This window comes from Trematomus bernacchii, unplaced genomic scaffold, assembly GCF_902827165.1.
Source record: "Trematomus bernacchii unplaced genomic scaffold, fTreBer1.1, whole genome shotgun sequence".
NCBI classification, from domain to species: domain Eukaryota; kingdom Metazoa; phylum Chordata; class Actinopteri; order Perciformes; family Nototheniidae; genus Trematomus; species Trematomus bernacchii.
In genome coordinates, this window is record NW_022988043.1 from 1,001,187 (window position 1) to 1,023,813 (window position 22,627).

Genomic DNA, 22,627 nt, shown 5'->3' on the forward strand with positions numbered 1-22,627 from the left:
TAAACTGACCATGCAACAGTTGTGTTACTTGTCTGTCTCTCTCTGATTACTTCCAATCCCTCTGAGGGCCTGAATCTATGTAACCAAAATCCTGCTGACCTCGAAAGTAACCATACCCCAGGGAATCTGGTTCTGCAACACAGTCCGGGGAGCTCCGACCTATAGACAGACGGAGACATGAACTTCCTCTATGACAAGGTCAGGTCCGGTGCACAGGCACTGGCCTTGCAGGAGGCAGAAGACGACCTGAAGCTTATCCTCAGGTGAAAGCACACCTGAAGTAACCAGACCTGCCACTTACAGGATTCTGATCTCAAAAGAAGTACTATTCTGGGCCTACTTTGAGTACTGAGATTGGGTTAGTTCAACATCTGCTATCACAGGGTGTGTGAATAAGTGTTTTTTTGTACATGTAAATGTTCCTGTTGGTACATTCAATATGTGCTAATTGTGTATGCATGACCTCCTGGGGTCTAGTAATTGCAGAACATTAACCACATTTGCAGGTAAAACAATGGTTTGTACGTCAATCTGATAACAGGCCTTAGGCATCCGGAGCAGTAAACCTTTACATACCAGAAGTACACATGTGCAGGTTGTACAATGTTTTGAAGGTCAGACATTTCCAGAGTACAACCTTATCCCCTTCACCTTTGCCTAATCTCTTATTTTATTATATGTTACTGTGCGATGTCCCCTAAAGTCTGACGTGAGTTTTCTTCCAAAGATTAAGGAAACAGAAACTAAATCCCTGCTCAAAACTTAAGGTAACTCGCCTAAATGAATTTAGTTGTCTTAACTCACCTCCTCAATGTAGCTTTCCATGAAAGAGCCACGGAACATGGCAGCCATCCAGTTGCAGCTGGAGATGAGCAGGGGCTTGTGAGCCGGGAGGCAGCCATCATCCAGGCGGAACACCACATCTAAAACCGGGGTGGAAAAGAGCATTCATCTCGTGGAGTGCCACAGAAGCCCAAGCTACAGAGGGGGAAAGACAGACAAGGCAGACGTCCAGACACACACACAGGCAGGCAGAAGGCCAGACAGAGAGACAGACACACAGAGACATAGACACAGGTAGACAGACAGAGAGATAAATTGACAGAAAGACAGAACAGCTTTTGACACAGAGTAAGGGAAAGAGAGCAGGCGCAGGGTAGTAGGTCAAGCAGTAAATCCTGTGTGGACTCTGGTCTAGAGCTTTGGAAGGGAACATGTTGATAGAGAACAACCCTGTTAGTGTTAAAATGTCATAATGGGCTAAATCTGTAAGCAAAGATTTTATATATTTTCTATTCAATCCTTGAATAAAGTTTGGATAAAGCAGATCTCATTATAGAATTGTTCTGATATTTTTGTTTATCAATATCATTTCCTATAAGCATTTTAAAAGAAAGAATCCCATTGTTAAAACCATAAAGATGAACAGAGAAAGTACAGAAAGAAGTGAATGTGAGACGGGCTTTGTTTTGAGACAGCTGATGTTTGGCTCTGCCTGCAAATACTGTGAAAACATGCATACATAACAGCTTAGTGGGACAGACAATACCCCACAAACACAAGACACAGGAAGCACACAAGAGCGAACAAATGACCAGACTAAACGACACTCATTAAATCACCTAATGGCTTTAAAAGGAAGTAAAAAACTGGCAAACCACGACCACAACAAACAGTTAATATTTTATAGCAAATATTCTATGTCAAATATATGATCAAAATGTTCACAACATGTATACAAATGTACAGAGTGTACATTTTCAGAGACTGAAAGAATGCTGAAAATTAGCAAAACAGTCATGCACATTCACTCCATCAGCTTTTCTTAATCCTCCACTATTCACACACACATACACCCACACATGCACGCACCTACTAATGCATATATGGAAAACATCTACACACACTAATGCTATTGAAAGTATTAATGCGCTGAATGGTTGGCACTCTGGTTTACCAGCAAAGGTCCCTTTATTGAGACACTCCTTGATACGGTTGGCTCTGCGGACGTGGAAAGCCTTGGTGATCTCCTGGTTCATGAAGCTCTCTCTGTTGAGAACATTGGCAACCATCATCCGGAGGTCAAACACCTCAAGCAGCTCTGCGATGGTGGCTACCTGCATCAGATCCCCCCTGCCCTCATCCAGACTGCCTGTGTACAGGTACTGAAGCACTGCCTGAAACCAGAGCAAACACACAGCTTTGGAACAACTGTGAAACACCAACAAAAACATCTGTAATAATCACATCAACAGATTTATATTATTTTACCCAATAATGCATGAATATATCTTAGTCATCTTTAGGTCTATCACCTTGAATGGTTCTTCCTGTATAAGTGCATCCATGGCTACCACAGTCATGAGTCGTGGTTGTCCAGTCATGGGATCATCAACATGCTCCAGACACACACTCAGGAACCCCCTTCCCCATCCTGAAAGTGCACGGCCAGTCCCTAGTGCTCCCAGGGAGTAGTGGGCTCGAGAGGGGAGTGCATTATCACTCTGGGAAGTCCTCAGAGAGCCCTGCTGCAGCAGCTGGGGGCGATTCAGGCCGCGAACCCCTCCATCAGCCCCGTCTTTATCAATGTCCAGGCTCTTGGTGCGCCCAGCTTGCTCCTTGGCTCCTCTCCTGCTCTGTTCATCTTCCTCCCCACTCTCCAAGTTGTCCTTCCTCTCCTGCTCCTCCCCCCGTGACACCATGCAGGATCCACCAAGATCAAGAGTAAAGAGGTCATTAAACTTTGAGCAGGAAGTAGCCAGATATACTTTGTGTGCAAATACGCGAGTGGCACCACCATGCAGAAGAAAAAGAACATCTGTACACAGTGGCTGGCAGAAAAGGGAATCTGGGCCTTCGCCATCTGTGGGAGGGGGGTCTGGGATGCCCACGATGGGGCGAGGTGGGCGGGGAGGCAGGAAGGGGGCCTGGAGAAGAGGCCTCTGGACCCTTTTCAGGTGGGACTTCCAGAACTGCAGGTGACGACGGGAGATGAGGGCGGCTCGGATGGCATTGTCAAAAACATCTTTGACTCCAAACTGGGCAACAATGCTGGTCTCAAAGTAAGGAATCCCAAGTTCCTTTGCCACTTCATGGCCTCTCTCCGGGGGAAGGATATCAGTAGGTTTGATCGGTCTGTGGGACAGGAAGAGATAATGATGTAAAAGAAGGCAGTGTTTGCAAGTCAAAAAAGAAGTACAAGAAAACAGAAAGTGAGTATCTTTTATACAATTTGCACAAAGCAATACTGTGATGTCTTCATCTCAGTACACATTTTAAGATCTAACTTTACTTTATTGATATGATGGAACAATTGGGATGGAAGTTAATTATTTAAATTACTCACAGCCAAACAATGGTTACAAAGCTTATACTTATCTAGATTTACTGGAGCAATCACACACGCAACCCTCACTTAAAAAAATATTGAGGGTGGCGCATTTCCTATATGAATATGCCTGTTAATGCCTGATGAAGAAGGCTTCTCACTTGGCTAGTGGTCGTCGTGCACGGTTAACTGCATCCAGGTCGGCATAGCGCAGATCCAGCTGGCAGCCAACCAGAATGATGGGTGTCCGGGGACAAAAGTGCTTGATCTCCGGGAACCACATGGTGCGTACATGGCGCAGGGAATTGGGATTTGCCAGAGAGAAGCAAAGCACAACAACATCAGACCTAAAGGAGAGGGAGATAAAGAAGTATTGATTTCCTGTACTTACATACTAATATAGATCATAGATAAGGTGGGACCAAAAAGGCAGAAGAGAGCTGATTTGTTGTGAGTGAGAGATGTCAACAGGGAGAAGACATATGGTCTTTGATGGAGTAAAGGGAACAGAGAAGAGAGAAAGAGAAAACGGGGGCAATCCTGAGTCACTCAAAATCTTGTCAGTTTTTGTTAAAATATGTAATATGTTTATGAAAGAAGCTTGTTCATCTACTGCAAGCTGGGGTCACAAGAGTGTGTGTGTGTGTGTGTGTGTGTGTGTGTGTGTGTGTGTGTGTGTGTGTGTGTGTGTGTGTGTGTGTGTGTGTGTGTGTGTGTGTGTGCCTCTGGACTGGTGATCTGGGAGGCCAATCTCTCTCTCTCTCTTACATAAATATCCCTAAGCCCTCCAAGGCTACATGGACCACAAAAAGAAGGCTAAGAATAGATCAGGATACACACACAGACACACACACACACACACAAATTCATTTCCTCAACCAATGTGTTTGAGCAAGCAGACAGCACTTGCAGCTGTTATCTGGTGCTGTTTTTTCCATGGCATGTGTGTGCATGTGTCTCTAGGTAATGTTAATTAAAGCTCTGTGACAGTGAGATGGATTTATTTAGAACCATTACAATGCTGACAGTTGAGATTCTAAAACTCCTAAATCATTTACTTCTTAAAACAACACAACACAGGGCTTTTGACCCCTGCAGCGCCAGGCCCACTTACGTAACTTGTGTGCTACAAAAGCCATCATTGATAGCCTGCAGATATTGAAGTGTGTCTTCCTGTTTTTCATATTTGTCAGGCATGCTGTATACACAAGAAGATCTGAGGTGCTAAACAACATCCTGAACTTGACAGCATCAATACACACCACTTAAGCACTGTTTGCATTGGGCAGGTAAAATACCTGTTCTACAGCAGACATGGCCTACATATGGAGTATACAAAAGCTTAACTGTTTGCCATAATATTGTTTATTATCTTTTTCACTTTAATGACTTTACTTTTAAATCAGATAACATTTCTAAAAATAACATTCTTTCAAATTTCCCCTCTTTTTTGTGTTGTCAGAACGAGTTTTTCTAAATCTTAAAAAAAGGAGCATCTTTGGAGATGTTTTATAAAACAACTTAAGTTGCATTACAAAAATGACAAGTTGAATTAATTATGATGGCACACAGTACAAAATCACTCTTGTTTTTGAAATTGCAGACAAAGGTTCCATAGTTCAAATGAACTCTCACTAATGTAATCTCTGAAAATCTCCTATTCCCAAGGACATTATATACAATACCAAAGCTTTACATCACAGCTCACACACACACACACACACACACACACACACACCCACACACACAGGAATGCACATTAGCACGTTGTCAAGGGATCGTTATAATGGCTTAGTGTGTTTGAGGTCATGTTATGTGTCCGTGCTTTTGTTCACGTGGTCAAATGATTTTTTTCCAACCACTGCCATAGTTTGTGCCTCTACGTGAGCATAACACTGTTCGTTAATAAGAGCCCCTGAAGGCTTTAAACCTGTCCAGTATTGACCTATCTTTCGAAAGCACCTATTTGAATGCCTTAAAAACGAGTACTAGAATCACCCATTAGTTCTGCTGCTTTGCACCGCAGAGCTTTTTTCAAGTTAAACCTGCAGTTCAACGCAGATGACCTACAAATTGTACTTATGTATATGGCGTGTTTATGCCTTCTACAATCTGGATAGGATAACTTGTTTGGAATAGCATTGGATGTTTGCTTCACTGAAGATGTGTATTTATACTGAATGTAGGTTTGTCTGAATGAGAAAGCGCATGTAAGTCAAATGATAAGGCAAACAGGTTAACATTACTACCACCAATAGCTTACCACCCCAACTAATGCATAATAAATAACTCCACCAGTGGCTTGTTTTACAGCTCATTAATGCATGCATGCATGTTAGTGGTGGATCCAAACTACAAAGGTCATCAGCTGTCAGATTATATAAGAAACATTTGTCTGGACACAGGGACACAAACATAAATACAGCACAGATGTTCCATATAATCAGATCTCCTGTATAGATTGAATGGGTCTCGTGCAAACATTTGTATAAGTCTTCCAACACAGCCTGGCATGACAACCCTCATTGTCACTGAGTCTGTGACAGTATGATAAAGACAGCCTTCACGAATGCTTACAAGTGCAATATGCAAGTGTTTTACTTATTAAGTTAAGCAACAGAATTAGATTCTAAACACATTTATGCCGACTGAAAAAATGGTTTCAGAAGGGCTTAAATTAGATTTGACTGACTGTTTTTAGGCTGATTTGATAGGCTTTGTTTCCTAGCCAGTGTTGTTCATGTAAAAAAGCATGTGATAGTCTAGGTATCGTCTAACAATGTGATGTTTTGAGTGTAGATATCAACAAAAGGCTACAGAGCGGAGGAAGGTGTGGAGAGGGTTAAGGTGCAGCAAAGTGTCATGGGTATACAGGAGGCTAATGATGGGAGTTGAGTTACGCAGTGATGAGGGAGGTGGGATGAGGTAAAGGAGTTTAGGGGCAGGCTGGAGGAGGAGAAGGAGGAGGAAGAGGTGGAGCACGATGCCTGGAGCTGCAGACTCCAGGGAGGCAGGCAGGCCGAAAACAGCTGAGCTGGCACTGTGTCTTTATCAGCTGACTGCAGGCTGACAAAGCATACAGGACATGCAGACAGACACGCACACACACACGTCAAAACACACACAAACAGAGGCAGATCACTGTGAAAAAGTACAGAAACTGAAAGGTGGGAGAACACAACAGAGGGGAGGGAATTTGAGCCAAAAACTGAACATGCAACCTTCAAATGCGCAAAGTCACCCTCTGTCACGCAGATGCACCCGCCAAAAGGTGACAGGATGACATGTTACACAAAGTGCTTCCGCCCACCCTTGACAGAACTCACAGATTGCACACTGTGAGTTACATGCATGTGTGTGGATGTTGGATGTCTGGTAATGGCTTCTGACTATCTAAGAGACACATTAAATTATGAAGGGTAGCTTAAAAAAGATGCAATGGAATCGTACATGGGTGAAATTAAGAAACCAAAAAAATGTGTACCACTTTACTTAATAAATATGTTTTAATGCCTCAGCAATGTAGAACTAATGTATAAAATGTATATTCACTTTTCAATGTCACTGTCATGTGGTCAAGCTTGGTCTCTGTCGTTGGGATTGGTTTTTGCTGATTTTGCTTTGGGAATAAGTACTTTGCATTTCATGCCAATAAAGGCGATTTCATGAAAGGACAGGGAGTAAGAGGATAGAGCGATGATCCAATCATGTCTGGTGGAGGAAGGATGTAACAGATTGAGGGCAGAGTTCAAGCGTGGCAGCTGGATTACACAAAAAAACTTAACTTTTGGGTAAGTAAATGTTATGCGAGCATGTTTACTGTACGTAGGTGTGATGGATTAGATCCGTTCTCATTGTAACTTACTTCTCGAAAACTGCGCAACAATTAATTTGGTCAAATAGTGGCCAAAGGAAATTGTATATATGCCTCACAAATTCTTCAGCCAAGACAAAGCTATATTTTCGAACATGTTTCAAGGTGGTCAATTAGATTCTCGATGCTAAAATGTTTGAAAATGTTTTTGTATCCGCTCACCTGCCATAGGCAAATCTTCTGTCTTTGTGATGATCCCCAAATGTGTCCCACAGCCTCAGGGACACACTGACTTCATCCACTACATCACGAGATCTCTCCAACACCTGCAAACACAGACACATATCCCTGTTAGCTGGTCAAAAGGTCTTCACTTCATTGTGGTGTTGGAGTTTTTAGAGGAAATTAAGTAATTATGCAAGCCCTTTGAAAGGAAAAAAGACTATGTACAATGTCGAACTGCATGGTAAACATTTGTTATCAAGTTGGATTTCAAAGGCCTTAAAAGAGATGCATTTAACTGTGATAGAAATGCAATAAACACAATTAGCCACAGCACCAGGTCAAAATATGTGCCAGAGTTTGTCTATATGTGATTTTTTTCCATACTGTGTTTGGCTGTGTGTTCATGTGTGTGTGCGCACCCACCTCCTGGCATACACGGTACTGGTCGATGGCCCAGACGGTTGGCACGTGGGTGGCAAGCAGCTGATACTGTGTGAGGGTGGCATTGCAGGCCCGGGCACAGATTAGCCTGGTCTTGCCTACTGCATTATCCCCTACCACCACACATTTGATGGTTTCCACATTGGGCCGCTCATAGTCTGTGTCTATATCCATGGAGAGGGCCCTGGAGAGTAGAAAAAAAAAGACAGAGAGAAAGAAAAGAGGTTAATTCAATATTCATGGTCAATTAAAATCTCATTGATCACGAATCCCAGGACACACATTGCATTTCGGCACAGTGTTTTTAACAATTTTGCAGTCCAGCACAGAGAAGCTTTGTTAAGGCTCTAAGCCCCCATAGCTGTACTGACCAGTGTACGGAAGCTTCTGCCAAACTCCTCAAAGAACACAAGGTTTACAGGCTGAGGAATAGAGGGACTGCAGAGCTATTTCTGTAACAGCACTGAGAGAGAGAAAGACAAAAAAGAGAGAGACATCCCTTGAGCTCACTGTCCTTTCCTCTTTTTGTCAGTCTTTCCGTCTATCTATTCTGGATGGCATCCAATGCATGCAGCACAAAAAAAGATGCATTCTAATAATTATGGATGTCCTTCAGGAGCCCAGGGTGAGCTGTGCATCATCCGTTTGGATCAACTACATTTACAGTAAGCAGAGAACCTGTCAACAGACTTAACCATAACACAAGACAGAAGTGGTTATGGGGCAATGTACACAGCTCAACTGACTTCCTGTTTTAAAACCATATAACCCTATGAAGCTTATCAAAATCCCCTTTCTATAAACTGCTTACAAACATTTCTGACATGTCAAAACACATGTTAATACCCATTTAAAAAAAAGATCCTGGAAGAATCTGCTGTATTGCATAACCAGACCACCCCCCCAACACACACGGACACAAACACACACAGTAAGACCTGTAGCCAGCTAATCAGTCCATCCATTCTTGCAACTAGTTCAAAGACCCACCCCAAGGCTCCATAAATAGAGCATCTGAAACATTCATAAAGGCCTTCACTTGCTATTCCATTGACGTGCAACACTTAAGTCCGGCACTGACAGACACCAGCAGCTAAAAATGGCATCCATTCATAATAGGACACATGAGCCATGTGTGCATCCAGCTTAACAGCCTTGACCTGCTGTCAATGTCACTATAGACCTCTGACCACATAATGCTAATGCTGCAATATATAACATATTTCTACCACAGAGACCTCAGGCAATGATTTCCCTTGTTAACAACAAAAACATATTTCCTGTGAAAAGTAGTCCCAATTATGTCAGAACAGAGAGCCTACCTTTGTCTATGTGAGCTGAAGAAAAGTGTCTGTCAAGGTTGCCGTTTCCCGAATGGTCCATATGGAACAGAAAAGACTGTGCCTTTTTATAAATACTCTTTTTCCATTGCCCCCTGCCTAGCTGCGACAGCTTCAGAGACACAAACTGAAGGAGTAAAAAGATAGAAGAAGCAATAAAAAGTTACCACAACCTTGCACTTATCTAACAGCTATCTGCCGGACGGTCACCGCAAATGTAGCAGGCTGTAATGCTGCACTAGGACAACAGCCAAAAGATGAAGGGTATGAGGTATGAATCCTGACATAATACATAAATGGTTCAGCAACATCCACAATATGTAGTAAAGGGGGAGGATGCACAGTATTAATCCTAGCACTTCCAATGCAACAGTAGATCAGCAAAAGGGATTGCAATAGAGACAAGGCAGGGAGGGGATTATTAGAGTCTTAGAGAGAAAGAGAGGGACTGTTAACCCAGCATTAGAATCAGTCAGTCATGCCACTGGGATCAAAGGGCAAGAGCGACAATAACCAAGGCTGCCCAGGGGGAAATATTACAGCTTTTCCTGCTGTTGCTGCTGATGCTGCTTTTCTCTAATGTGTGGCTCTCTAACAGAAAGATAAAATCGACCAGAGGACAGTTTAACATTCTATACCACTGACCCGAGGGAGTCTGGAAGTCAGTACATATATGAGCATGTGTGTGTGTGTGTATGTGTGTGTGCATGCATGTGTGTGTGTTCGGGTAATGAGCTTAGGGCCGGGCTGTGAGGCATGGAATGATGTGAGCAGTGATGTAACCAGGAGGCGGCGTTGGTGGTGTGGAGAGTTTCTCGGGGGGGATCAACAGTTCCAAGCTCCCAGATATCATCCTCCATCTGAGGCTACGCATCGGGCTTCGAGCGAGAGTGTGGTCATGCATCGGTCAACTACCATAACACAATTATTTTGTTGCACATCACTGCACCTAAAATATATGCACCTGCTCTCAGGTTTATATTTAATTGGTATGAACTTTCACAAGCTTTCAACAATGTTTGGTAATTGCCTGACTGAAGGATGAGCAGTAGTCTGTGAGAGCCATGCAGCTCAGAGGAGCGGAAAGAGAAGCTGCAAAGCTCAGGTTTCATTTTTAGCCAAGGACCTATAGTAAACTGTACACAGACGTCTAGACTTCATCTGCTGGCCAGTGTCAGTTTCCCAACAAGGCAGCACAGTAGGCTGCAAGGGAAAAATATTGTTGGCATGTAAAATCATATTATGTGCGTGAAGAAAGGATGAGTTTCTGTCCCAGTTTTTTTGCATGTATTTCTGACTCTTATAGTGACATATTGATGGGTGTAGGCAAGACCACAGTGCTAGGAACGCTGTGACAGGAACTCAAACACCCACTCAACACACATACGCCGACCTTCTGGTTTAATCTGGATTGTCACAAATTGAGTCAGTGTCTTTGTGCAAGTGTGTGTTTGGAGCAGGAGGACCAGACAGACAAAGAAACTCATGCATAATTTGGATACTGTGCGTCCCAGTACGGCTTTGCTTTAAGGCCAGAGGGGGTTTCATAGGGAGATGGCTTACAGCTCTACTTCCTTGCACAGTTCCTGTCATCTTTACTTTTAGTTTTTTTAAAACACTTCCCTTATATTAATATTTTCATTCATCCTTCTGTTTGTCTAGCTCTGTATGCTTAGATCCCAGACGTGCCCACTAAACCACACCAATTCATGCCATCCTCTCGCCTTTTGGTCATTTGTATATCCATCTATCTATCTATCTATTACCTCAATCTTTTCTGGATAGCCATCAAGGAGCAGCATTAAGCAGACAGCTGCCCCACATCCGGTTTGCTTCCCCCTCTGTCTGCTTTCCTCTGTTATGTAACACCTTTACTGATCCACTAGCAGCCACCGCTCATCCTAAAGCCCTCCACAGCCCCCATCCGCCTTTTTTTCTCCTCTTCCTGGGGGCAAGAGTTCATACCATCAACCTGACTGACCCGCCTGCCTCTCTGCTCCCTCCAGCCTGCCTTGCAAAATAAATGACCCCAATAACCCACTTTATACATGGGCTAACAATTGTGCCCTCACACAGAGCTATGGGGTTTACACTATCATAGGCTTGACTGCATAGTCAAAGTGTCCATGTGTAATTGTTGGAAGAAACGAAGGCTATATGTGCAGTCATGTGTGCAACCTAATTCTTCTATATTTTTTTATCAAAAGTCTGCTAACGTGAGGGGAAATGTTTACTCATTTGCACTTCTGTATGATTTTAGGTGAGCATGGAAGTGAAAATGTGGGTGTGTTATGCGGGGGTTTGCCACAGGCGCAGCTGGCACAGACTAGTTATATAATGTGGTCTGTAGCCTCTGCTTGGCTCCCTGGATGGCTGACAACAGGAGACCTCAGACTCACACACACCAGCGCAGACATGCATACACACATGCATGTCGGCATGTATTTGCCTAACCCACTACAGATGGTACTGCATGGCCCGTAGCAGGCGGCAATATGTACACATCAATCCTAATGAATGAGAGGGTATTTGGGAGCAGCATGTCAGCCTGCTTGAGAAAGCCATCCTCCTCTCTGCTCACTGCTGCGATAAAGTTTTGTATACACAGGAAGGCTCCTCTTGATGCCCTCATTTCCTTTATCCCTCCCCATCTTCCTCCTCCCTTGTCCGTATTTTCCACCTACTCTTTCTCTCTATCTCTCTCTCTGTGTCTCAACTTGTTTATCTTTTTCTCTTTCTATTTCACGCCCTTTTTTTCCATTATCTACTTTGATCCATGCAATTTCTCTGTTTAATATCTACCATATTCTCTATTTTTCAATCGTATCTCCCACTTTTTCTCACATTCTTCTCTACTTTTTACCAATGCTGTACGCTCCATGTAATAACATACTGGGTTCAGAACAGGACATGCACATAAAGCATAAAATATACACACAACTGCATGGTCTATTGCCCTGTTTACCTTTTGCTACAGCCTGATACAGGGGTCAGAACATTCAAGGCAGCCATAAAATGCTGGTGGACTATTCCATGTGGGCCTGTCAGTGCTGTACTGTTATCTCAAAGCTGTTGACACAGCGTTGGGCATAGGGCCTAACCAGGACAATAAATAGCTCTGTCCCAGATCCATCTGACGTTATACACAATGACAGCCCCGATCACTAATTCATTAACACTAGTAGTTATAGAAGGTCTAAAACCAAAACTAAAACATTATTTGTACCAGAATGTGGAAAGAATATAGTGATGCTTAAAATGTAAGACATTTACAATGGTTGTTATTTTTAACAAAAGGATGTGCCACAATGGGGTGGCAAATAAAAGGTATCTTTTATGGAGATAAGTGCATTGGCCTAAAGACAAAGATTGGACAATATGCAAGGCAGGTGTGCCAAATTGTTTATGCAACCACATCCTACATATATGATTAATTGCTTAAAGGTGGGGTATGTAATTTATTTCAGAAACACTTTTTGTTATATTCCATGGAATGCTCTTAACATCCTGATAGCAATGAATATATGAAATGCTTTGACAATAAATACATAAACATTTCATCTGTGGAAGCCGTAGTACTGTAAAAAGCACGACCAATCATTTTAGCCGGCCCGGCTAAAATAACTGGATGGCCTACCTGCCTGTCAGCCTTCCATCTGTGCACAAACTTATCTCGTGCCCTCATTGGTCATGTGCGCGTTCGTGTGTGTTGGAGGAGGGGCTCTGTAAGGAAGTGGCAGATTTTTTCCGGTTGTGTATTTTCAAATTCTTGCGCACTCGAGCTGGTTTCTCCGAAATTACCTACCCCACCTTTAATGAATATAAAGTGAAAGTCTGATAAACAGCTTGTAGAATATTATTACTTTATCTATATCCAGGTAAAAGTGAAAGGCTTCTTCACCAGCCACAGGCACCTGCGTAACACAATCTGTCTGATGACGTCAAGGCCACAGGATAAGGATTACAGTGTGTGTATGTATGTGAGTGCATGTATTCATGCGCGTGCGTTCGCGAGTGCAGTGCAGATGCTTTCTTTCAAAACTGATATTCTGAACTTTATCTTTTGTCCTGATTTGTCACATGTATCCTCTTCTTGCTGTTCCTGGGTTGAAGCATCACTTCACTCCTCAATGAAAAGCACCTCGTGCGCTGCCTTGTCCCGCAGCCATTCATAACCACCTGGCTCATTCATATTTTTTTGGGAAACCGATTCATCAAATCAGACATTATATTTGGCATCCTTGTGTGGAGAAATAAAAAGCAGCCTATACTACACTTGGCATCCAGCGCGGTGGCAAATAAGCATTTGACACATATCTATGTTGTAAAAGGCAGGTTGATTTCAGCCTACATCCCAAATTATGCGGTTCTTGCGTAATGTGCCAAACCCATCCGCTGCACTACAACACTGAATCGAAACGCTCTGAAGCAGCAGTGTACACGCGTGGGTTGAAAAGTAATACTTACCATAGTTACATCTCGTTGCTTAAATAATGTTATATATGTCAATATAAGAGCCTTTGAGACTATTACAGAGACTTTATAGAGGGGATTAAAAGCCCACTACGTACGATGAAGTCACACTGAATGAAATAGACCTACAGCTAATGATTTCTGTATCTTTAGAGATAAGGACATTACAAGCTGTGTGTGGATTGCATTGTGCACATCGAGAATCGCATTGGGAGCATGTGACCCAGTATTTCTGCAGGAGGGGTGCCTACCTTCCGACGGTTCCGGAGTTGACCCACATGCCACTCTGCTGGGGGATTAGCCGGTCTGTGAAACCGGACAAATACGCGTGGAGAATGCAGAGGTGGTCGCAGGGGTCCAGCTGTTTGTCAAAGAGCTCATATAAATGCAGGACCTCTGCCCTGTCACATCCTCTACCTTTCACTTCCCCTCGCTGCCTCTGTAATCCAGCGTCTCTCAGACCTCAGCAAGCACACACTCGCTGCTGCAGACCTGATAAGATGCTGTTGTTAGCCTATTTATAATCGGAGCGCTTTTTACAAAAAAAATGTAAACATGACCGGACTAAATATATGTCTGGTCTGAGTCACCTCCTTTTCTGTTGTTGTTTCCCCAGCTGATTTCCTCAGAGTCACGCCTCCAAGGACTGCGCGTCATGACACAAGTAGCCCTGCTCATCTTGTGTTGTGTTCAGGTGCTATCAGAAAAAATACTTTTCGGGTACAATGCCGCCCCTAAATCCTCCCTAGTGTAATAGACCCCACCGACACACAGCCGTGGTATTCTGGAGTATAATATAAAGCATATAAGACATGAATGGTGAGAAAATCTTATCTAAAAAATGATTGTGCATTCATTTCGATACAAATCTACCCCAAGCGTCTAAATGTACTTTTGTATTGTCAGTTTTGCTGTGCTGTGTGACTTGGCGCTGACGACAGACACCAAGTAGCTTTCTTCGACATAAATATCACTCGACAAAAGTTCTTGAACAAAAAAAGTTAGATTGAAGATTTAAGGCATTGGATGTTGGAGCTGAAATTGACCACTTAAATGTATCATAAGAGATTAGGACACAGGAGCCAATCATATCCTTCAGAAATGATAGTATCCCCGCCCCGAAACTTTGCTCTTTCCGTCCTGTTAACTCAATACATGCTGCAAAGCAAGTTGCCTTTTGTTAGTGGAGCATTCACATCCACCGCTGTGCTGGTTGTAGATTCTGTCATTATTATGTCTCATTATGTTTTAAACACGAGGGATGGTTACAAAAGAAGGATTGCAACCATTTACCAAAAAAAGAATAGCCTACAAATAAAATAAAACATTTTGGAAAACTTTAAATATCCATCATATTAAAGACAATAATTGATTTCTCTTTGAATCTTTGCTCATTCATGTTTGTCATCGTCAATCCCAACTTCAATACAGATAAATATTCAATTGTGTAGTTATGTGTCAAGGCCAGTGCCGAGAATATTTCTTCTGTGGTTATTCTGGTTGTGCAGGCATAGCAACTAGCTACCACACATAGCAACACTTGTGTGTTGCAACAAAAGCCAATGCAGGAGCCAAGAGAAAAGGCATATCATGGATTGCTGTGGATAATACACTGCCTTCTCTACCCTTCACATTTTTCCAAGATCTCTGGATATCTGGGAATTCATTTTTGGAATGTTTAGCTGTACCAGAGAGGAAAAATGCTGCCATGTTGCCAGGAGGTGAAAATACCTCACTATTCTGCCAGCAAAACAATTTTCACTTTCAACTTTTGTAAATGTGATGTTATCCAGCTGAAGACCTTGCCCGGGCATGTTTTTAGGACAGAAACCTTCATCTGAGTCATCTGCCTTTCATTATAGCCATGCCTGGAATTTGAGATTAGATGTGGATTTTAGAATTTGATTGCATTAGATCTAATTCAATTTTGATATTTTTCCTTTCATTACTGTGGAAGACTGAAGACAGCCATCTACTGGTAGAATGTGGTACTGACCTCTGAATCAAAGGTATAAGCACTTTGCTAGAATATGTCAGTGTTGTCACTCAGGGCCACTGCACCAATAGACTACATCTTTGTGACAGATCTAGCATCGATCAGCAGTGGTAGACAGACTATAGGCATACAGTGCAACCATTTTATTGAAGCAGAATAAGGCCATAGCAAACCACAAACCTACTACTTGACCCTTCTGCTCCGTAATCTATCCCCACATTTCATAGAGGAGTGTTTTCATGTGTTTTTTGCTAAAGCATACATGCATAACAAAGAATCAACAACACGATAAAGTGAACAAAAGTTCAAATTTGCAACCGAGTGGAGATGTATTTTTTTATATCTATTTGTCCAGTGTTGTCTTCAAGCCCTGAGAAAGCTCTGGCCCCTGACCTGGCTGGCATGGCCAGAATGAAACAGCATGAAAGATGGGCTGGAATGCTTCTAAGGAAAGCAGGGGTTCAACAGCGCTGGCACTGAGAGGGCTTAGAAATGGGGAGAGGCGGCACCTTTGTTGGAGAGGTAGACTTGGGAGAGAACTCTCAAGCATTAGTCTGATCTTATGTCTGGCCTTTCCAGCTACAGTACTACAAAAAGGACTGAGTGGCTTTGTTTACAAGCTTTATCGCTCTTTTATTAACTGTGTGGGAAGTCTACTCCCATTGCTTTTACACTTTGGTGAGATTAAAGTTGGGAGAATGAGCTGAGATCATTCTTTGGCATTACTACCTCAACAAGGAGTGTCCTGCTGCTTGGACAAATATTCAGTTGAGTCTGCAGTATATTCATCGCCATCCAATATTCCTCAAGTCTTTTGGAAAGATTGAATTATTTTAATTCGATGAAAACATTTGGTTCCAGTTCAGTAAATAACAAGGTGGTTTCCTGATTCCCTTCTGAAATACTTTTATATTATCTCTGCTTTCTCCCATTATGCCATCCATGAGCCATCATTTAAAATATGTGATACCTGTTCTAACCTGTTCTAACCGAACTATTGCAGGTTATGGAGACCGTTAATAACTTTTGGCTCAGATGGATTGATTTCAGATGATATCATGAGTTTTTTGTTATATGAAAGGTTCGATACACAACATTAGGGGAATTAGTAAAGTATCAAACAACTATTTGCTATGTAAATATAGTGGAGTTATGCCATCCAGAGCATAGAATGCATGTGTTACGTGAGTCTTTGTCGCTGCACTGCACTTGTGTTACCGCTGATAACTGTTCCCAACCAGCTTTTAGCTCTGTTGCAGTTGTTTGCACTGCTATCACTAATAACTGAGAGGCATTGCCTCAATAATAGATGTGCTCTGAATTCCTATAGAGAAGTATTAAGCAATGGATATCAGGTATCATTTTAATGGCCGTAGGGCACTTTGAAATAAAACTCTTCCCCTCATCTCATTCCCTCTTGTCCACTCCTCCACTGACCCTAAACTCACCCCTGCAGCTCGCCCAAATACCCAACAGGCCTGCACACCCCCTGCCTCAGCACTGTACTGGAACTGTTCTAAAGCTGTCAAAACACCCAGCTTCTCACACTACCCACGTCCACAGAGACTTTGCCTTAAATACACACAGTCCCAAGCACTATAAAACAAACACACATGTACACGCAAACACAAATGCACAAACAATCCACAAACATATACATGCAGCGCTGTACACTAATATAAGTAGGTCAGAGTTGCAGTGGGTCTTCCCAACAGGCCCCCAGCATCATGATACTGATAACAGTATCAGAGATTCAATTCTACCTGCATCCCGGACACACACACACACACACACACACACACACACACACACACACACACACACACACACACACACACACACACACACATAAGAACATGGAAGACTGACAAATACACAGAAACCCAAATCTATTCAATCTATGACACACACTTTGACGTGGAGAGATGTGGTGCTGTAAATCCGCCCCCTGGCATGAAACAGAGTGTTTTGTAACAGCCGGCCTATTTGGCGACGGGTGATGGCCATGTTAGAGTGTGAGTTTAAGTAAAAACATTCAACATTAGATAAGGCCTGAGAGAAGGTACAGAAGGAGACAGACGGACAGAGTGCAAGTGTGAGAGGTAGGGATTGTTTACTCTAAGTTATCAGTAGATTGTCTTATCTACAGTCACATGTTTGTGAGCAGCTGTTGTTGCCTCATTATATCCTAACGGACAAATATCACTCCATTGCTTACAACAGAAAAAAAAACATTACAATGGATCGACTCCACTTCGAGCAATAAAATGACTAACAAAGCACTTATATACTAATAAAGGACTGGCTTATCTAAAGCTAGTTGAGTAGCACTTGAAATGTTTTGGCTCTATGAAACCTGATGTACTTATATGATTCTGTTTTCTTCAAGTTTGTATCTTCTACAGTAATAATAATAATAATTTCTTACATTTGTTTGTTTGTTTGTTTTCAGTGGAGATTGTATGCATACAGTACCTTACATTTTATTTGTTGTTAAAACAAAGTCCATTTGAAAACCTCTTTATGCATGCTTAATGTATGTCATTATAAAAAGGCTATTAATGACCAGGTTACTAACCCTTGTATTTTGTTGGTATTGCCTTTATTTATTCTTACTGGAAGGCCAAAGACTGTAAAACATTTCAAAATCAACACATTTGCCAAAAGAAAGTTGTTTAATTTTACAAATGTTAGTATCTTTGTTTCTCTAACATCCATAATAAGTTATTACTTTTATCCACAAACTCTGCAACATTTGAAAAAAGGAGGAAACAAATCAATTATTAATTGTAAAGGTGGGTCTGATGTGCAGGCAGTTGTAATATTGCATCAGCTATGCCCTCAAAACATATCATGGATTCAAAGAAAAATATTTATGAGGTACACTATTAAACAAAAAACTAGAAGAAAAAGAGCCTAACACTTTATGGTGACATACTATGCAGAAAATGTTATGACGGTCAGTTTGTGAGTCTGTGTTTACTGACTTCAATACTGAGGTAACAGCAGGTCAAGTCTGTGCTGGTGACGATGGGCCATCATGATGGTGGAATATGTCGGGAATGTGAAGTGACTTGAGTTCCTGGAGCTGGATACAAGTGGGAATGGCTGAGCCTAAGGGAAGCTTGGAGCGTGGAATGAGTGAGTGAGTGAGTGAGTGTGTGTGTGTGTGTGTGTGTGTGTGTGTGTGTGTGTGTGTGTGTGTGTGTGTGTGTGTGTGTGTGTGTGTGTGTGTGTGTGTGTGTGTGTGTGTGTGTGTGTGTGTGTGTGTGTGTGTGTGTGTGTGTGTGTGTGTGTGTGTGTGTGTGTGTGTGTGGTGTGTTGCTCTGTGTTTAACTGCACGCTGTCCATCTGAGAATAAACAGACCTCTGATTATGATATTAATGCCAACTTAAATGTTTCCCTGTGAGATGCCTGGCAGTGACAGGGGTGAAAAGGACAGTGCTGCATATTCCTCACTGTCCACAGCTAGCTGCCCTCAGACTGCCCATTTAGAGTCATGTGGCATTTGGCATGCCAAACCACCACCAACAACATCATATCTGCCACCATCAGCCTTCATGTTGCTACGGTTTCCTAGATATGGCCTCAAGCAGCATGGTCGGAAACATCTCTGAGTGCTTAGTCGGAAACATTTTGGTGAAAATGTCCAGTGATCCTGACAATTGTTTTGCTTGTTAGTGTCATTCTTGCCTGTAATTTTAAGCCTGTTTCATCCAAAATCACAGCTTAAGACAAGAGAGTGCCTGTCGATACACATGGTGGACAGGGAGTTTGGAGAGGTTCAAGGGTTTAGTGGATACTCTAAATTCTTGAGTGGCACAAAAATGATAAAGACCAACTGTGCATAACGCAGACATAATACCCTCTGCATTCTGACTTGAGGCTGCACAGGCATGTCATGTTATTCCAAAGTTCATACATCAGACATATACACACAGAAAAGTCTTGGCATGACTGACTCCTGGTTTTGCATTAAATTAATCATATATGCAAGCACAAATAAAAAGGCTCACCCACTTTACAACACAATTGATAAAACATACAGGTACAAACAAATACAAGTGCACAATCTCTGCTGGATAGAGACACAGAGGTCAGTAAAGGTGCCTCTTACGCTGTGGCTGTCAAATGGCAGGGCTAATCTTATTAAGGCTCTCTTCAGCTGTGGGTCCAAACTCTTAAAGCGATAGTTCACCTGGCTGGAAAATTATGACATTTGATTATAATTATATCATAAAAACCTGCAGTGTGTCTCTTTTGTAAATGAAGCAATGTATTTTATGCACAGAAAAGACAGCATTTCATGTAGGCATTATATTTATGGGATTTACACGAGAAAATATTCTCCAAAATTGAAAGCAAATAATGATGGTGATTTAAACAGTGTCTGTTTGACTCATAAGGGCGCACAAGTACTAAGTGATGTGGCAAATGCTCCAGCAAAGTGAAAGATTACTTTAATTACTTTGGAGTGCCTGTTGGGAGGCTCCGAGGATTCATTGGCTGTGCAGGCCTGGGGGCATCATAGTGATGAAGATGAGCTAGGTGATTAGGTCAAAGGTCTGACCAGAAATAACGTCAAAGACAAAGCATCGCAATGAACACTGAAGAATAAAGAAAAGACCCAGGATTAGTAATTGATGGCGGTATTTTGACTCAACGAGGGCATAGCAATCTCTGTTACATCATGACTTTTACAAGTTTAGCAAGTGTAATCCACCAAACATGATCTTTATGCCACATCTGATTATATTATTAGACAGTTACTCCACAGATAAACTGTGGCTTCAATGTCAGTTTGAAAGTGATTTACATATAATCCACTTGATATATTCACCTGTAACGTCTTAATATGCCTTTCAGCAAATCCACAGGGATAAGAGGGGAGCTTACCATGGACCACCTGCAATGTGCCTTAAATATGTTGTCCCTTGAGCTCGTTAGTGCGGTGTGGAAAAGGTAAATACATGGCATATAATAATACCATTGAACTTCGATGTTCATATTTTTTCAGGCCTCTTCTAGTTTTCTTTAGCGTGGCCTTTTGTAGCATTTGCCTAAATATATAAAAAAGATCATTCCTATTCTATGATTTATTTATTTTTCCAAATAACAGTACAAAAATGTATTAACTGATGACTGAAATACTTTGCAATTAAACGTCAATATGGATGCTCTATTTATAGTCATTTTATGACAGTCCACACTCAACTTTGGTTATGCATTTGAAGAAATAGGAGAATAATCCATAAAAACTTCAAAATACAAGATACACGGTAAAAAGTTAGCATCAACTGATCCAAAAAGGCCGCAGATTATATTTCTGTTTCAGTGTAGGTAACCATTTTGCCTAACATGCTCTCGAGCACTGTATACCATAAGGTTCCTTTAAGAGCATTATTGATCAGCCCATTAATAGCAGATCAATGGCTGGTCAACACCATAGTACTGTAATTTGTCACCTGCCAGGAGGTTTTCAACAATGCATGCAATCTATTGCTGGGTGCTGACACCCAACTGCTACCTGTGGTGATGTTGGGAATTTTGGTAACCTCTCTGAACCTCAGCCATGTCTGCAGATACTCTCACACTCTGGTGAGGATGTATCAGTGTAAACTTTGGACTGGGGTTGAGATCAGAAAACAAACAGGAAAAGGTTAGGGAAGGCAAATCAACTCTCATAGCTTTCAAACATTGAACCTTTACATTTACATTGCACTCATCTGGTAATACATGGATTCAAAAGCAACGTCAATATTGTTACATTTATAATTCTGTAAAAATATCACACATTTGTGCAGAATTCCGACCAATGTGATGGTAACCAGGAAAAAGGGCACGTAGCAGCAAGGATAAATGCTAGTGTGTAAGGAGAGAGATGCATTTCGCTCGGAACAGGTCAGTCAGTATTCCAGAAACAGCCTGATCAAACAGAGACTGGAGCCAAACCAAACACCTCTGGACTTCAGTCTGGCACAGAGAAGCAGAGATCACACTGGACACAGTCAGTGCAGAACACTCTGCAACATGCTGTATAGCAGGGATTCAGAGCCTTTTTGGCCTGTGACTGTGTTAAAATGAAGCAAATTTTACCTGGAACCCCTCATCACAGGGATCACGTGTCCGCCAGTGGTGACAACAAGTTCAACTAAAACGTTATTAATGCTTCAAATTAATAACTTTTAGAGGTTAAAGGACATGCAAATATTCAATATTCAGAAGAAATAAAGCAGAAATGAGTTCTCCCACGTTGAGAACTGCAGCCTGAATGCTACACTTGTGTGCTGCTTTTATTAGCTGATAAGATACAATGCTGTATGTTGCCAGATATTTAAATGTAGTACATTGGAGTATGTATTTGCTTGAATGTAAAGTTGAATTGACGGTAAATTATTTATACTAATGTGGTCACAACTTTCTGATGATCAAATGTATAAAACGTGTTTAATATTTACCAATATGTTATCCTTTTTCAACACGACAAATCCTAAATATCTTTATTGGTATCAGGCGAATAAATACAGTATGAGCCTGCCTCTATTGAAAAAAAACTGTTGCTCAAAGATCCATAAATAGAGGAGAGGAAATGGAGGGGAGGGAAAATACAGGAGTCTAAAAAGCAAAAATCGCAGACAGACGGAGACGCAGACGGACAAATAAACCACATAGAGATCTGAGGCATAACAGGAAGGTCCTTTTTTGTGTTTACTTCAAATAGCAATTGCATGTTGTTTATCCATGCTGTTAGTTAGATTTCCTCTTATTGTATCGCACTTGCACAAACAAAAACAAACCTGTTGTGAGTTGAAAACCTCTCACTGACAGAGTAAAACAGCAATGCATTAATCTGTATGGCAATGCCATTTTTATTTTATCCAATCAGGCTTTGAGTGGGTTTTCATAACCCGGAGAGGTCAAAGCATTTTCTCAGATAGTAGAGGAACCATGTAATCCTTCAGCTGGCAACAAAAATCCCCAAATATAGAGATACGATTTTGCCTCAAAG

At 41.8% G+C, this 22,627-nt stretch overlaps 1 protein-coding gene across 3 annotated transcripts in view; it reads right to left on the reverse strand.

Moving 5' to 3' along the window:
* Positions 1–22,627, reverse strand: part of rhobtb4 (Rho related BTB domain containing 4) — a 39,136-nt gene that overhangs the window by 9,599 nt on the left and 6,910 nt on the right. For 2 of the 3 annotated variants that reach the window (XM_034117784.1, XM_034117785.1), the window contains 6 exons: positions 7,791–7,992; positions 7,365–7,468; positions 3,490–3,675; positions 2,316–3,135; positions 1,958–2,177; positions 805–923 (listed from right to left, as the gene is read on the reverse strand). In XM_034117784.1, the coding sequence (XP_033973675.1) occupies positions 805–923; positions 1,958–2,177; positions 2,316–3,135; positions 3,490–3,675; positions 7,365–7,468; positions 7,791–7,982 (1,641 nt within the window). In that variant the 5' untranslated portion in view covers positions 7,983–7,992. Of the gene's footprint in view, positions 1–804; positions 924–1,957; positions 2,178–2,315; positions 3,136–3,489; positions 3,676–7,364; positions 7,469–7,790; positions 7,993–13,872; positions 14,242–22,627 lie in introns of those variants that run through there. The other variant, XM_034117783.1, reaches the window with a different exon arrangement.